The sequence below is a fragment of the Oratosquilla oratoria genome, chromosome 37 (genome assembly GCF_046742065.1).
Source record: "Oratosquilla oratoria isolate Oo_2021 chromosome 37, ASM4674206v1, whole genome shotgun sequence".
In the NCBI taxonomy this organism is placed as follows: domain Eukaryota; kingdom Metazoa; phylum Arthropoda; class Malacostraca; order Stomatopoda; family Squillidae; genus Oratosquilla; species Oratosquilla oratoria.
In genome coordinates, this window is record NC_134813.1 from 35,887,627 (window position 1) to 35,904,593 (window position 16,967).

Genomic DNA, 16,967 nt, shown 5'->3' on the forward strand with positions numbered 1-16,967 from the left:
TTTATATTTGAAAATTTGCACTATCAACACTGGACACATGAATTAATATATTTTGTGCTCTGGGATTCATGTCTTGCATGGTTAAATGTTCATTTTCCCATCTCACTGTTTTTATTCACACAACCCAACACATTTGAATACTGTATTTTGCTATTTTAACTCCTCTGACTTTTACTCAAAGTAATCATTTACATGATTTTGTAGGAGACAAAGCCATTATATTCATTCGAGGATAATGGTGAGTATGTATATGATGTGGCATGGTCACCGATACACCCAGCTCTCTTCACCACTGTGGATGGATCTGGACGAATTGACCTCTGGAATCTCAATCTCGATACAGAGGCAAGTTGACCATATTTACCAGCATGGTTATAATAATGATGATATTTATCATTCTCATAATTATATTGATCCAGTTGAATGGAAAGTAATTTTTTATTTTTGGATGTTCTCAGGTTCCCACAGCCAGCACATTCATAGAAGGATGCCCAGCCCTTAATAGGGTATCATGGACAAACTCTGGACAACAAATTACTGTAGGAGATGATGTTGGCAAAATCTGGATTTATGATGTTGGAGAAGTGAGTATTACATATATAAAGATTGTCTGGTTATCTTTATGTCAAAGGCTTCTTTCCCCTAATAAGCAAGGTAGCTAGCCCAGGAATGCACACACTCCTATCCATCACCCAGTTGTTTCCCTCTTATTTTAGCTCCTTGTGGAGCTCCTTCAAAGTCTAAGTTTCCACTCCATACATAGAATGGGATTAGAAAGAGAACTGTTTGACAGGGTAGGTCAAAGAGTGGTGAAGTGGTTTGGACATAGGAAAAAAAATTAGTGAGGAAAGCGTAGCAAAAAGTGTGGAAAGCAGATGTGGATGGAAGGAACTTGAAGATAAACTAAGGGTGAGGAAGGTGGATTGGTATAAAGGGAGCCTTAAATGTATAGTGTCTGTGGAACAGAGTAGAGAGTTTAAAAGATAGGAATGAATGGAAGAAGATTGTGAATGGATGAAGGGACAGTATGGCCTTAAGGGTTGTTCTCATCTACTCTAAAAGTTTTCAGTTGATGAAGAGGTAGGTCTCCATATGAAGTGGAGGTTAACCAGCACCAACTGTTGGGACTTGCTGTGGAAGTAGTGTGTCTTGGTGCATTGCCTTTGGCCCAAGGTGTGTGGCAGGAGATGGGATGACTTGTCAGTGAGGTACTGAGATGGAAGGGGTGTTACATGGGTCTTAATGTGTATGTTGTGAGTGTGTGCAAACAATCTTTCCTTCTTAGGGGGTTAGCCAAGTACATGCACATAGTATTATTGAAAATAATAGAGAATCTTTTTTATCTTTTCTAAATTGAAAATGAACTTCTTTGCAGCAACTGGCTCTGCCACGTGCTGATGACTGGGCACGACTAGTACACACCCTTGGTGAGCTGAAGAACAACCAAGCTGATGAAGAGCAGAGCACAAGGCACTATGAATCCTCCCTATCTTCACTAACATCAATGTCATCATCTCTCAGATAGATTGCCTAGGTTAAACATAGTCCTTTATTCACAATAAAAGTTAGAATTAACAAATTAATGCTATATAGGCTTTGTTGTGAAAGGTGTGAAAATCCTTAAAGCCTGTCACATGTATAAGCAGAATCTGTACCATTCCAGCATTGTCTTGTTATATAACCTTATAGTCTCTGAACTGGCAGAAATGTGTATTTAGCTTCATCAAAAGTTTGTTTGTTGGAATTCCAATATGCAAGATGCTGCTTAACTCCTTAGAATTAAGAGCACCACAAAAATTAAAAAAATTAAAACAAGTTCCACCACTGAAACTGATGTTTTACCAAAATTTCAAAGATCAGTATTATAGCCATGCTCCATCTCAAACATGTGATTATTGTGAAAATAGTGGGACAAGAGGTGCCTATGGGTTAATTGTTCATAATGTACTTACATTGATCCATTCACATCATAAGGCTTTTTTTAATAGATGTAACAGATTGAGCTACATCACAATCATGTTATGTTGCTTTTTTTGAAGCACCACATACTAAAGGACATGTTTTTTAAGCATGACCATAGGGTAGCAGCTGTTTTTTAAACTTGTTGTCATAGACTGGAAATGGAAATGCTGCTCTCAAGTTGAATGAAGATAGTAATTTAAATAAATTATTTTATTATAAAATCATATTGATCATTGTCAGATTTAATAGTTGCCTTGGTATCTTTGACGCAACTTTTATGTAATTTGTATTTCATGAAACATAAATATTACGGTGAGGATTCATGTGTTAAATAGTTGGTATATCAAAATATTTGCATAATGGGAGAGATTAAAGATATTGAGGTTTAACTTGTGGCTGTGATCTGCATAGAAGATAAATTGGCTCTGCTTTGGAAGCCGAGTGAATATCCATCAATATCTATCAGGAACCTATTAAAGTATTTGAGACTACAGGGAAATGTAATTTGTACACATTGGTAAGGTTAGGAAATTTCAATGATTTGGAAAGAAGTTTAGATAGAAATGAGGTTATATTTTCTAAACATGTATATCATTTCCCATCCACTCTTGTCATTGGCAACTACATCATGAAGGGCATAAATCTGCTTTTGAGTTCTAAAAATGTGTTTATACATTTCAATATTGTACTTCCTAAATTCCCTCCTACTGTACACAGTAACCTGTTTAATGAATTATAGAGCAGCTTAGTTTCAAAGTTGTACATAAGAGCTTGTAATGGATTTTCTCCTGGAGTGGAGGAGGTATACTCATTACTAGTAATTTAATGTGCAGCAAGCCTTAGGCAAAGCATGCAATGCCCAGTCACATTGGTGCATCTGTCTGGTCACAGTAATGTTCTTTTGCTAACATTTAGCAAGCCAGATTTTAACTGTACCAGGTAGAATTGTGGTGTTTTTTATCTTTTCTCAATACACAAACCTGGGTTTGACTCGTACTGACGTAAGCTCACCATCAAGTAAAGTTCTAGAATTTCACACAAATTGTTGTTCTGTTTGTCCAGTCTTTCTGTAGTTTCTGTGGCTTGTAGGAGGTATCACTGTATATGACTTTGCTCATTAAATACTAAGGGAGGAAAATTTTGGGATTCTTTCATATACAAATTTTAAGTTAGGAAGATATTTCATTTTAACATTTTCCCCCCATTTGATTTGTCAAACCAGCTTGTAAGTGAATAGAAGAGAGTAAAGGTGTTTGCAGTACACAAGATGTTTAAAATGTATTTTAACAGAATGGGACAAATGTGCTGGAGTGCTTATGTATCAATAACATTTTAATGATTTTGCAAAGCATATCAGAAGTATATTTTATTAGTTGATGTGCCAATGTTAGGAGTGATGTTAATTTGTTGCTTCCTAAGGGAAGGTGTGGGTCCTATTAAATTATCATAATCTCAAAAATTATGTTTTAATACCTATGAACTTTTTAAGAAGTACTTTTAAAAATTATTTTGTAAATTTGGAGATTTTGTATATGTGAGGGCTTTGGGGATTTTCTCTCTCTCTCTCTCTCTCTCTCTCTCTCTCTCTCTCTCTCTCTCTCTCTCTCTCTCTCTCTCTTCTCTCTCTCTCTCTCTCTCTCTCTCTCTCACCTTTATGGATTTGGAGGGGGCTTGTGACAGGGTGGACAGGGGGGCTCTGGGAGGTGTTGCAGCTGTGTGGGCTAGGAAGGGCTGTTGGGAGCTGTCAAGTTGTTACAAGAGTGTCCACCACTCTTGTAACAACTTGACAGCTCCCAATGGAGAGAGTGAGTGGTTTGAGGTGGGGTGGGACTTCATCAGTGATGTGTTATGTCTCCTTGGCTGTTCAATTTATACATGGATGGGGTGGTGCAAGAGGTGAACGCAAGGGTGGGGGGCTGGGGATTGGAGATGGTTGGGGAAAGTGAAGAAGAGTGGGAGATGGGCTGGCTGTTTTTTGCTGGCAACACTACACTTGTGGCAGGATGGGGGGGGGGGGGTTTGGTGGCAGAGTTTGGGAGGGAAGTTGAAGTTAGATGTGGGTGGAAGTGGAGTGCATAGGGGGAGAGTGTGGCAGTGGATTGGAAGTGAATACGGGGGGAAAGGCTGGACGAAGCGGATGGTTCTGGATACTTGGGTGTAAGTGTGGCAGGAGGGGGGGGGGGAGTGAAGATGGAGGTAGAATGTGGACAGAGGCAGGTGGATGCCTTGGGGGAATGAAAAGTATGATGAGAGGTTTGGGAAGAGGTTGTGTGAAGGGGTGGTTGTGCTGATGGCACTGTGTGTGGTGGAAGCATGGAGCACAAGAGGAGAATTTGAATGTGATTGGGATGGGGTGCCTAAGAGGTATAATGGGGGTTGCTGGGCTGGTTGGAGTGAGAAGCAGGGAGGTGGAGGGGAAATTGGGAAATGGGATTGATGAAGGAATGTTGGGATGGTTTGGACATGTGGAGAGGAATTGGTGAAAATGTGAAAGGCAGATGTTGGGGAGTGGATATGAAGGGCGACTGGGGTTGGGAGGGATGGATGGGGTGGAGTGGGATGTTGGGAGGGAGGGGGCAGGGAATGGGGAATAGTGGGATGAGGGAGTGGATGAGGATGATATTTTGATGCAGCCTAAAGGGATTTCTCCCCATCCTCTCTTTTTCTGCACAAGGGGATGGAGAGATTGCTGATTGAATGAAGCGGCCTTGCTGTGGACATGATGTCTTGCTGCCCTGCTTCTGACCTGGGGCCGTAGGTGAGATGCAGGGATGGTCTGTCGTCTGGGATGAGCTTGGGAGGGGGGATGGATTTTATGACATTGTTTTTTGGCTACCTCCCTTGTAAGGGGGAAATAGCCATTGGTATATGTATGTACATTTGGAATATTTAGCTTCCATGTGTGGCTCTGGCAAACTTCTTCAGGGCTATAGTTCTCCAGCATGAGAAAACTAAAACTGCTGATTAAACCATCAATCTGTTCTGATTTTATGCATTTTATTTAACAAAGATGGTACTCTAAGATAGGGGAGAAAGAATGCTGCCAGTGTTCCCACTTTAGTCGTAAAAGGCGACAAAAATAGGACTACACATCCTACTCTGTAGCCCCAAAGGGGACATTCTTAAAAAAAGCAAAGGCATAAGAGGGTCTGGTGTAGATAAGATACAGATGAGAGTCAAAGGGAAGAGATAGGCAGTATGTGAGAAGATGGATGTGTTGACATTGAGTGATACCAAGTCGAAAGGAAGGGGCAAGTTTAAGTTTGGGAGGGTGTCCGGAGTGGAGAGAAGGGGTAGTTGTACTAGTAAGTGGAGAGGCAGGTAAGTGTCTGGTGGAGTGGAAGGTTTCTTAAGGTTAATGTGGATAAAAGTGACACTGGGGAGATAAGGGTCTTTGTAAATTCATATAGGCCTGGTAGTGAGACGAGTGTAGAGGAAAGCGAGGCTTTATGGATAGATTGAAAGGAGTGCAGAGGGTTTAGTGAAATGTCATTGTAGTAGTATTAGGAGATCTCAATGCTAGGGTAGGAGATGAACCAATTGACAGAGTGGTTGGGAAGTGTGGAGTGCCAGTGTGGTGGAGTGTTGGTGGTGATGCAACTAGAGTTGATAGCATTGGTTCGGAAGAAAGTCAAGTATAAGTATACATGGGAGAGGGTGGTAGATAGGGCTTTCATGGACTATACAGTGGTAACTTGGAGAAGAGTAGGAAGAGTTTTGGATGTACATGTTCTTAGGAAAGTGGGGGAATATCAGATAATTTTTTGGTGGAAGGTAAGTTCAGAGTGGAAGATAGATGAAGAAAGAGGAAAAGGACAGAAGGTAGAGAGGTGCTTTGAGTAAACTACTTAAATGAGAAAAGGAGTACAAGAAGCTGGGAGAAGAGTGGGGGGGGGTAGTGAAGGATAGAGAACTAGGAGTGGAGGAATTGGGATGGTTCAAGGAGGGAGTTACAAGGAGGATGGGAGGAAATAGAAGGAAGGGTGGTGAGTGGTGGTATGAAGCAAAGAAGGTTGGAGAAGGAATGAGCATTCACAGATTGGGTGCAAAATAGGATGAGAGAATCTTATGAGAGGTACAAAGAAAAGAAAAGCATAAGATAAAGGAGGCAAAAAGGATAGCAGATATGAAATTGGGTAAGAGTATGACAGAAAATTTTGAAAGTAATAAAAAGATGTTTTGGAAGGAAATTAAGAGAGGAAGAGGTGGCAAATCGGGTAGAGAAGAAAAGGTAAAAGGTGTAGATGGAGAGATGATAATGGAAGAAATGGCGGGAAAAGGAAGATGGGCAGATTATTTTAAGGAGTTGCTAAATGTGAAGGAGGATAGGGAGGGAAAGGTAGTTGAACTGGGAAGCGCTAAGAAAATAACAGAGATGAATGAGGAAAATGGAGGAGAAATAAAGAAAAAAAAATGAGGTGAAAGCGGTTATTAAAATGATGAAAGCAGTTAAGGCACCTGGGTTAGATGGGTGTCATGTGGAGTGTCTAAAAAAGGAAGGTACAGTGATGGTAGTTTGGCTGGTGAGGTTGTTTGATGTTTCATTTATAGTTCTGCTTTACAAGGGAAAAGGGGACAAGTGTAGTGGTTTCAGAGGAATCAGTTTGGTGAGTGTAGCTGGGAAGGCTTATGGGAGGGTTTTGATTGAGAGGATTAGGAGAGGAACAGAGAGAGTAATTGGTGAAGAACAGTGTGGGTTTAGGACAGGTAGGGGTTGTGTGGATTAAATTTTTATGGTAAGGCAGATATGTGAGAAAGCTTTAGGTAAAGGTAGACAGGAAGGCATTGCAGATATATGGGACACGAGGGAAGCTGTTAAGAGCAGTAAAGAGTTTTTGTGATGTAAAGCCTGTGTTAGAATTAGAAATGGAGTAAGTGGTTTGAGGTAAATGTTTTCACCAGGGGTGTGTCATGTCGCCATGGCTGTTCAATTTATACATGGATGGGATGATGCGAGAGGTAAATGCAAGGGTAATGGACCAGGGACTAAAGACGGTTAAAGAAAATGGAGTTTGGGAAGATATGCAAAAGAAGGAAGTTGAAGATTGATGTGGGTAAATGTAAGGTGATGAGATGTACAAGGGAAGAGGATGGCAGCAAATTGGAAGTGACTATTAAGGTAAAGAGACTGGACAAAGTGGACAGCCTTAGATACTTGGGTGTGAATGTGGCAGGAAAGGGAGGAGTGGAGGTGGAGGTAGAATGTAAATTGGGAGAAGCAAGTAAATGCCTTGGGGGGATTAAAAATGTAATGAGAAATAAACATTTGGGAATGCATACTAAGAGGAGATTGTATGAAGGGGTGATTGTGCCGACAGCACTGTATGGGGCAGAAACATGGAACATACAAGAGGAAGAGTTTAAATGCGAGATGAAATGCCTAATAAGTATGGTAGGGTTTACATGGCTGGATAGAGAAATGAGGAGGTGAGGAGAGGAGCAGAAGTGGAAAGGGAGTTGGGAGATAGGGTTGATGAAAGAGTATTGGGAAGGTTTGGATACACGGAAAGAATGAGTGAAGAAAGATTAGTAAACGAGGTGCAGAAGGCAGAGGTGGAGGAAGTGAACACAAGGGGGCAACCAAAGATGAGATGGGGTAAAAGGGGCATTGGGAAAGAGAGGAACGTCTGTTGAGGAAGGAAGAGAGAAGACAGAAGATAGGTGTGGGTGGAGAATGGTTGTGTAGGGATATTGCTGTGATGCATGGAAGGGAGTGGGTGGGGAGTATGTGTGAATGATATTTTAATGCAGCCCATAGGGATTTCTACCTGTCATCTCTTTCTGTAGGAGGGGATGGAGAGGGGGTGTCGCTGATTAAATGAAGTGGCCTTGCTGTGGATGTGCTGTGTCTTGTTGCATTGTTTCAAACCCAGGGCAGTGGGCAAGTTGCACGGATGACTCATCATCCAGGAAGAGCTAAGAAAAAAGGGAAGGAGGGGTAGTGAATGGGAGTGGAGTATGTTTAGATGAAATGGGTGGGAGTAGATTTATGCCTTTGACTTTGGCTATCTCCCTTGTAAGAGAACTTGGTATATGTAAGTATATGATATTCATTTTATAAGGAATTTAAGTACAATGAAAATCCATCAATTTGAAAATTTCAGTAGTCTGAGGTCCCTAGTCAGGAGCAATGCAGCAAGACATAGCACATCTACAGCAAGGCTGCTTCATTTAATCGGCAACCCCACTCTTCACCCCCTCATACAAAAAAAAGAGAATACAGGGAGAAATCCCTTTGGGCTGCATGAAAATATCATTCACACATACTCCCTCAACCCCCATCCCCCACTCCCTTCCATGCATTGCAGCATCATCCATACACAACCATTCTCCACTCGCCCCTATCTTCTGTCTTCTCCCTTCCTTCCTCAACAGACATTTCCCTCTTTCCCAATGCCCCTTTTACTTCATCCATCCATCTCATTCTTGGTCATCCCTTCATGTTCACTTCTACCTCTTTTCCACACATTTTTTTTTACTATTTTTTTTTTCACTCAGTCTTTCCATGCGTCCGAACCATCCCAATACTCTTTCAACAACCCAATCTCCCAACTCCCTTTCCACCCCTGCTCTCCTCCTCACCTCCTTGTTTTTTATTCTATACAGCTTAGAAACCCCTACCATACTTCTCAGACATTTCACCTAAACACATTAAAAATCTTCCTCTCTTATGTTCCATGAATACCATATATGGAAAATATACATTTTTATTCCTTTCAATCAATTAATTAATTTTCTATTTCATGCATGAAAGATATACATTTTTATTCTATTCAATCCATTAATCAATTTTCTATTTCACATTTCCATTTTTTTAGGTTTAATTAATAAAAAATATTTTTAATTCACATATTTTAATGGATGCTAATACAATCACATAATCAACAAATACCTCTTAAGAGTCAAGCTACTTCAGTACAAAAAAATAAATGTTACATATACCCATACCATTTGTGAATTGCCAAGTCCAAGTCCCACATAGACTATGAAATGTAAAGTTTAACCTTGAAGGGAGATGAAAAAGGAGCATGTATACACAGTATACTCATCTTGGTCTTCTTTCCAACTACATGCAATATACATACCACACCTATTCTTGCTTTGTAGCTGTTAATCCCGCTGCTCGAACACCCAGTCGCAAAACCATCGCAAGGCTGCAATAAAGTAGCAAAAATATCATTAAAACACCTTCAACTGCTGCCATAGTTTTTCATACAATGCTATTCAACCTACAGACATTTACAAATACACTCCTACATACATACATACATATACCAAGGCTTTTTCCCCCTTCCAAGGGAGGTAGCCAAAAAAGGGAAAGGCATAAAATCACTCCCACCCATTTTATCCCTAAATACACTCCACACCCCTCCCACCCTTCCTTTCATCTGAGCACCTCCTGGATGACGGGTCATCCCTGCACCCTGCCCACCGCCCTGGGTCAGAAGCAGTGTCGCAAGACACAGTACATCCACAGCGAGGCCGCTTCATTTAATCGGCGACCTCCCCTCTCCGTCGCACTTAGGATATAAGTCGAGTACGTTGATAAATCCCTTAGTTCTGCGTCAAAAATTACTCACACATACTACCCCACCCCCCCCCCCCGCCCATTCCTCCTCATGCAGTCACAACATCATCCATATACAACCATTCTCCACTCACCTCTGTCTTCCGTCCTCTCCCTTCCTTCCTCAACAGACATTCCCCTCTTCCCCAAAGCCCCCTTCACCCCATCCATCCACCTCATCCTAGGACGTCCCCTCATGTTCACTCCCTCCACATCTGCCTTCCATACTTCTTTTACTAGTCTTTCTTCACTCATTCTTTCCATGTGTCCAAACCATCCTAATATTTTCATCAACCCTATCTCCCAAATCCTTTTTCACCCCTGTTCTCCTCCTCACCTCCTCATTTCTCACTCTATCCAGCCTAGTAACCCCCACCATACTTCTCAGACACCTCATCTCAAACACATTCAAACTCCTTCTCTCTTCTTCTCTTATGTTCCACGTTTCTGCCCCATACAGTGCTGTTGGCACAATCACTCCTTCATACAGTCTCCTCTTCGCATCCATTCCCAAATGTCTATTCCTCATTACACTCTTTAATCTGTACCACAGCAAGAGAGTAAAAGCTCAAAAGGTTCGACACTCATGACCTTCCAGATCTGAAGCCAAACTGACTGTGGTATGTCATTTGTGTAGGCTGTCATGCACATTTTATGAACCTGCACAGATTATGAATATGTTATAATGCACAGCACCAATAATGAATTCACAATCGGTGCATATATAATGAATCCATTAGACATGCACACATTATGATCCTAACCTAACCGTTTTACAAATCATAATATGTGCATGTCAAATGGATTTGTTATCTGTGTGTCCAATTATGAATTCATTGGTGCTACACATTTTATGAATATTCATAATCTGTGCAGGCTCACAAAATGTACATTATAAAGGCTACCTACGCCTATAGTCTATTGGCTGGGGGGTTTTCATGTGTGTGGAATATCCCCTTGGTTATTCTTTAGAATCATTAACTAGATCATGAGAGATGACAAAAAAGTTTGGGTAGACTTTTGCTACCCAGCAATAACTGAACATATGGTGCTGAAATTGGCATACAGTCTTGCACAAGGGAAAAATTCAACAAAATTCATAATTTTGTGATAAACATGATGAGAAAGACATTTATTGTACCATTAATGGTTCAAATTGGACTATCAAATGATATAACTAGTATGAATCCATGACCAAAGATCTAAATAAATATGTTTTCCCATCTTTGTAATATGCCTTGTTGAGTATCCTGTAGTAATAGAGGGAGGGACTTTTATACTTTATAAGGAACCTTCTGCATGAAATTTTTTGTGTTCATATAAGTTAGGATACTATATATTACAAGGGAGGATCCCAAAACATAAGAAATAGGATGGGGGCTTAGTCTTAAATATGTGAAAATCCAAATTAGTGACAGTGTTGGTTTTGTTAGTACATTCCTTAACCATTTTTACACTCAGTAGATACACAGTAGACCATGATTCAATTTTCTCATAGCTATTCAATAGATTCAATGTTTAACGATGGCAAACAATGGCTTGTGAATAGTAATGTTTGACTACTCATACATCACACTTCCGATAATTCCTGACAATAGCTGAAGCTGTTTTCGAAGTACAGACAATTTATTTAAGAGCTGAAAAATTGCATTTTTGTTGCCTAAATTCAATTCTGATATAAAAATATTTCATGGGAATGGTTGGCAATGCTTTTTTATTTACTCTGCTTGAAGTTTTGAAAGTGTCTCCTATTGTGCATTCTGACCTTTAATTAGATAAATATTCTCCATACATAATTTAGCTGGACTCACCTCAAAACAGCAATAAAACCAGGAGGCATAAATTTGCCACTCTTAATGTAGCGCATGCCCATTAGACCTCCAAGAGCAGTGCTGGTGCCAAGTGTCAGGTAGTAGTTGTTTGGGTTTTCACTCAACTGGTATGCCCCATAGGTCAGCAAGGAACCAAAGAGCAACCCCGCCCCCAAGGACGGTACACTTCCTGGTAAATAAAGTTGTGATTATGTATATGTAGACAAGATTCCTAACACACAACATTTATCAAACTACAACAATAAACTAACCCTGGGCTACAAACATCCAACTAATAAACTTCTTTACACAGGGTTTTCCCTTATAAGTTCATTAACACACCAAACTAATTCTTAAATACAGGAAAAGCCTGTAAACTCGTTTATGACAAGGAAGTAAAGGTGATAAAAGGAAAAAGTATTTCAGAAAACTCCTGAATGGAGAGGTTAGGGATAGATTGTGGCAGTGAGAATTCTAAAAAAAAAAATGACTGATTGAAGAAAATTATAGGGTTATGGGCTATTAAAAATATGAAATGGATGGATGAGGTGAAGGTGGCACTGAACAAGAGAGGAATGTCTACTGAGCAAGGAAGGGAGAAGGCAGGAGATAGGGATGAGTGGAAAATGACTGTGTATGGATGATACTGTCATGCAAGAATGGGAGGGCTGGTGGATGGGGGGTAGGGGGTGCTTATGTGTGAATGATATTTTGACACAGCCTGAAGGGATTTCTCCCCATCTTCTCTTTTTCTGCATGAGGGGATGGAGAGGGGGGTCGCCGATTAAGTAAAGCGGCCTCACTGTGGATGTAGTGTGTCTTGCTACATTGTGTTTGACCCAGGGCAATTGGCAGATGCAGGGATGACCCATCATCCATGAGTATCTGGGGTGGAAGGGGTGGAGGAGGGAAGTGAAATGGGTTGAAATAGGTATGTGCCTCTGACTTGGCTACCTCCCTTATAAGGGGAAAAAGTTCTTGGTATATAGACAAAGACCCTGGGTTGGATGGGTGTCATGTGGAGTGTGATGAAGGGAGGACCTGTCAAAGTGGGCTAGCTAGTAAGGTTTGTTTCATGGTTTCATGTGTGCCTAAGGGAGGAGAATGTGCAAGAGGACTGGAGGAGTGCTTATATAGGGGGAGAATTGTTGAGGGTAGTCAAAAGTCTTAACATGAGTTGTAGGGTAGTCAAAAGTCTTAACATGAGTTGTAGAGCTTGTGTTAGGATCGGAAATGGTGAGAGTATTTATGTATCTATATGAAAAACTGTATTTCTTTACATCCTTTAGACATGTGGTCTTTCTTAATTTGCTCCTATGACCTCTGAAAGCCCTCCCATCTTTAATCAGGAGATCTCTTGGTCAATCTAATCTATCCCCTTTAGTGACCTGAATACTGTAATCATATCACCTCTTTCTCTTCAATCTTTCAAAGTTGGAAGACCCAGTGCTTTTAGTCTTCATATATTTTATTTGTCAGGCTGTTGACCAATTTGGTTGCTGCCCCTTTGTATTCTCTCGATCTTGCTTATATCCTTCACTGTGTGGGGACCATACCAATGACACATATTCCAGTCTTGGATGTATTAGGGTTTCTATGTAGCTATACTTCAAGATTTTATTTTATGCAGTGCAAGTGGTGGTTCTAGTTTGGTATGATAAATGTATGGTTTGGAGAGCTCTAAGCTTGTAAAAAAGAGGAAAAGACCTTATATGCATTATGTAATAGTTATGCTTAATTTTTTTCCCTCTCTCTCTGCAGTACAGGTGGTGGTTCCAAGATTTGGTGTGTTGGATATATCTAAGACTGTATTCCTGACAATATGAACATGTCATCTTACAGTGACCAAAATTCATATACAATGTAGCCTTGAGGCCATGAGTCTCCAGCAAAATATTTGAGGTGATATATTAACATGAACCACTAAATATGTCTCGGTAATCTTTAACTCTTCAAGCTGTAGCAGGGACAACCTTAATGAAACTTTTGAAAACTACAAAAGACTTCCATCTCTACATCACTTATAGACCATATCATAATTTATATATCTTGCAGCAGGTAGTGTTTCCTCTGATTAGAGGGTATTCATGGTACTCATCTTCAGAATGAAGTCCAAGCCTTAACCCTTTACAATGCAGATCTATTTATTCAACCTGTTCCCTGTAAATGCATCGAACAACTGATAACACACCCCTCAAATCTTATCTCACTGATAACAGTAGTTTATCTTTATAAGCAGACCTCAAAAGACCAATTCCTTCTGCTATTGAGCAGCACCTTTCTGTTGATCTGAGCCTCTTTAATTTCTCTGAAGAATATATATATACTTTCTTCTCATGCTGTTCTATTTCTTTGGTAGGTCTGTTTTCGTCATAGGGGCACTTCTCATTTTCTTTGGGTGTTTCTTACAAGTTAATCCTTATGGGTTATAATTAGTACATCTAAGACAAGTCAACCGAAACCTCTGGCTAAGTACTAAAGAGTTTTGTTCTTGGGCCTTAAATATAAGAATGCAGTTTAAAAGTTTGACTTTTGACAATAAATGAAATCAACACATTTCCACCCTCACTCCCTGTACATCTCATCACCTTACTTTTACCCATATTTACTTTCAGCTTCCTCCTCTCACATACCCTCTACAAACAAAATTTGGCTCACCACCCACTACCCACCACTCATGCTCACTAGATCCAAATCCTTTCCTACCACCTTAACATTTACCTCCATCATCCCATTCATATACGCAATGAACAACCATGTTAACTTTATGCAATCCTGGTGCAGCCCTACCTTTACTTTAAACCACTCACTCTTTCCCCACTCTCACACAACATTTAATACTCATGTAAAACTTTTAAAGATTAGTAAAAGAGGTGTGGAAGGCAGAGGTGGAAGGAGTGAACATGAGGGGGTAACCAAGGATGAAATGGATAGATGGAGTAAAAGGGGCATTGGAAAAGAGGAGAATGTCTGTTGAGGAAGGATGGGAGAGGACAGAATATAGGGGTGAGTGGAGAATAGTTGTGTATGGATGATGCTGTGATACATGAGGGGGAGTGGGTGGGGGATGGGGGGGTGAGGGAGTATGTGTGGAAAATATACTGACACAGCCCAAAGGGATTTCTCCCTGTCTTCTCCATTTCTGCATGAGGGGACAAAGAGGGGGGGTCGCCAATTTAATGAAGTGGCCTTGCTGTGGATGTGCTCTGTCTTGTGACACTGCTTCTGACCCAGGACAGTGGGTGAGATGCAGGGATGACCTGTCATCCAGGAGGAGCCAAGATTAGAGGGAGGGAGGGTGGTAGATGGGAGTGATAGCCTTGCAACAACTTGGATGTTGGTACATTATAATTTACAATGTTAATATCTAATTTTCTAATGCTATATTGCATGTGTGTGCACTTCCAAAAAATTACCGATTTATTTCTGATATTTGGAATCAGTTTTGTGGCTTGCCATTATACTTTTTCCAATCTGTCAATGTCTTTAATGAGATTCAGTGACCATATAGAAACAGCATATTACATATAGCTTATTAGTGACAGATGGACTTTTAAAATCAAAAAGTTGCATAATCAGTCTTAGAATCTTAATTGCTTTCTCTGTGGAAGAAATACACTGCTTAGATGATTTGAGATCATTACTGATAATTACGCCGAGATCTTTTTCACTACCCAATTTTGTTACTGAATTTCCAAACAACTTATAATCATACTTATTGTTATTTTTACCTATGTGCATAACCTTACATTTACTTATTAGTCACTTTTGAAACCATTGCTATAGTTTATTTAGATCTTCTTGAATATCTAATTGATTTAAGTGATCATTTGCCATTCTGCACAGCTTTGTATCATCAGCAAATTTGGAGACAATAGATTTCAGTCCATATTCTACATCATATATATATATATATATATATATATATATATTCATTCAAATCCCACTCCAGTCAACAACAAAATTATTGTAAAATTATATTTTCAAAACAAAATAAGGTTTATGATAATTTTCAATTTCTAATCCCCTAAGACAACTTTACCATATGATTGTCTCATAAGCTTGGAATCAGTATTACTCCAGAAGAGCACACCTATGTGAGATATATACATATATATATATATATATATATATTATATATATATTAATTTTGTGAATTAAAATACATCAACATATCTGTTTTTCTTGGCAAAAATAAATACCAAAAACCTTACTAAAAGTGATATCCTCGCAACAAATTGGATGATGGTGAGCTTCGAGATGTCATATTTGTTATGGAAGATGAACTACTGTAATGAAAATCTAATAAATTGGTCTAAGATAGTCTGATGACCTCTAAGAATGGTAAATGCATACCATACCCCATAGGAAGTCAGGTTAGGTTAGACCAATTTATTAGATTATCATTAGTTTATCTTTGACACCAAACTAAATCAAACATGGCATCTCGAAGCTTGCTGATGTCCATGTTGTTGTTAATATATGGCTTTTAAAAACTTTTTTGTTACTGATTTCTGCCAATAAAAACACATATTACATTGACGTATTATAATAAAAAAAATCATGCCTTGTTTTTTGGCTATCTCCCTTGTATTATAATTCTTCAAAATTAATATCTAATTTTCTATTGATATATTGCTTAGGTGTTCACTTCTGGAGATTTTCTTTGGAATCAACTTGCTCAACAAAACTGAAGACAGCATCAACATGTCATGCAGCTTATTGAATTAGCAAAGGCATTGCTTGGTATATTTCTGTGAGTCTAGACTCAATCAAACACTACCTTGAGGATTTTTTTAGTCAATTATAATTATAATGTTAAAGAATGTACAATGATCAAGTTTTCTGATGTAATATATACTGATAAAAAACTGTTCTTTGAATTTGTCAATGAAAGGCTATTTGAGATCAGAAAATGAGGGCAATACTATTCCCCTAATTTGTCAGTGCATGCATCGAAAATAATTATGGTCTTAAGACTTTAAATTACAATCAGTATAATAAAGATTAATGCATTTGGGGATGACAGCATCCACCCTAAAGTTGAGGGTCTCTGCTGTGAGTGTTGAATGTAGGTCGATTGTATTTGGTTACTTGGTTTGGCGGGACTCGACGGGGGCGGGGCCCCCGGGCCCCATGCCAAAAAGTTACATCAGTGTTATAGTTAGGTTAAATGGAGAACGGACATGCCTGGTAGTGGTGGGAGGTTATCGAGAACAAACGAATAGACGGCCTCTGCATTTTAGAATTCTTTACCAAAATAAATGTGCACTTTCCAATAATTCGAGCTTGTATAGAACTGTCAATTAATATCCAACGATCGTAAAGTAATGGTATGCATTACAGATTGCATCATCACATTGAATGGCTCACCTGCTTTAACATACCCAACAACGCCTCCAAGGGTAACTGAAGCTGCATATGCATAACTAATCAAGTCAGCTACCATAGTTCATGAAAATAAATGAACCGTCTTTTCAGAAAAATATTATCCTCGTTGGTTAACTTTACGCGCAACGCAACACCACAAACACGACCTACGTCCTTCAGAGACTGGATCCAATGTTTATCTTTGAGGGATTGGTATTTTATCTATTTTGTTTCGAAAGTTGCCAAAGGTTGATTTA

General features: G+C 39.5%; 2 protein-coding genes across 41 annotated transcripts in view; one reads left to right on the top strand and one right to left on the bottom strand.

Moving 5' to 3' along the window:
• The window catches only part of sw (cytoplasmic dynein 1 intermediate chain short wing), an 80,620-nt gene extending 77,199 nt beyond the window's left edge, over nt 1–3,421 (top strand). For all 40 annotated transcript variants that reach the window (XM_076175500.1, XM_076175515.1, XM_076175488.1 and 37 more), the window contains 3 exons: nt 205–345; nt 459–584; nt 1,376–3,421. In XM_076175500.1, coding sequence (XP_076031615.1) covers nt 205–345; nt 459–584; nt 1,376–1,525 — 417 coding nt within the window. In that variant the 3' untranslated portion in view covers nt 1,526–3,421. The remainder of the gene's footprint in view (nt 1–204; nt 346–458; nt 585–1,375) is intronic.
• Nucleotides 3,422–8,799: 5,378 nt separating this feature from the next.
• On the bottom strand, nt 8,800–16,953 carry LOC143019651 (transmembrane protein 14C). The gene is made up of 3 exons (XM_076175539.1): nt 16,714–16,953; nt 11,341–11,530; nt 8,800–9,116 (listed from the first exon to the last, which is right to left on the bottom strand). Exons 1-3 carry the CDS (start codon nt 16,787–16,789, stop codon nt 9,053–9,055), a joined length of 330 nt encoding a protein of 109 aa, XP_076031654.1. The 5' UTR covers nt 16,790–16,953; the 3' UTR covers nt 8,800–9,052.
• Nucleotides 16,954–16,967: the final 14 nt, after the last annotated feature.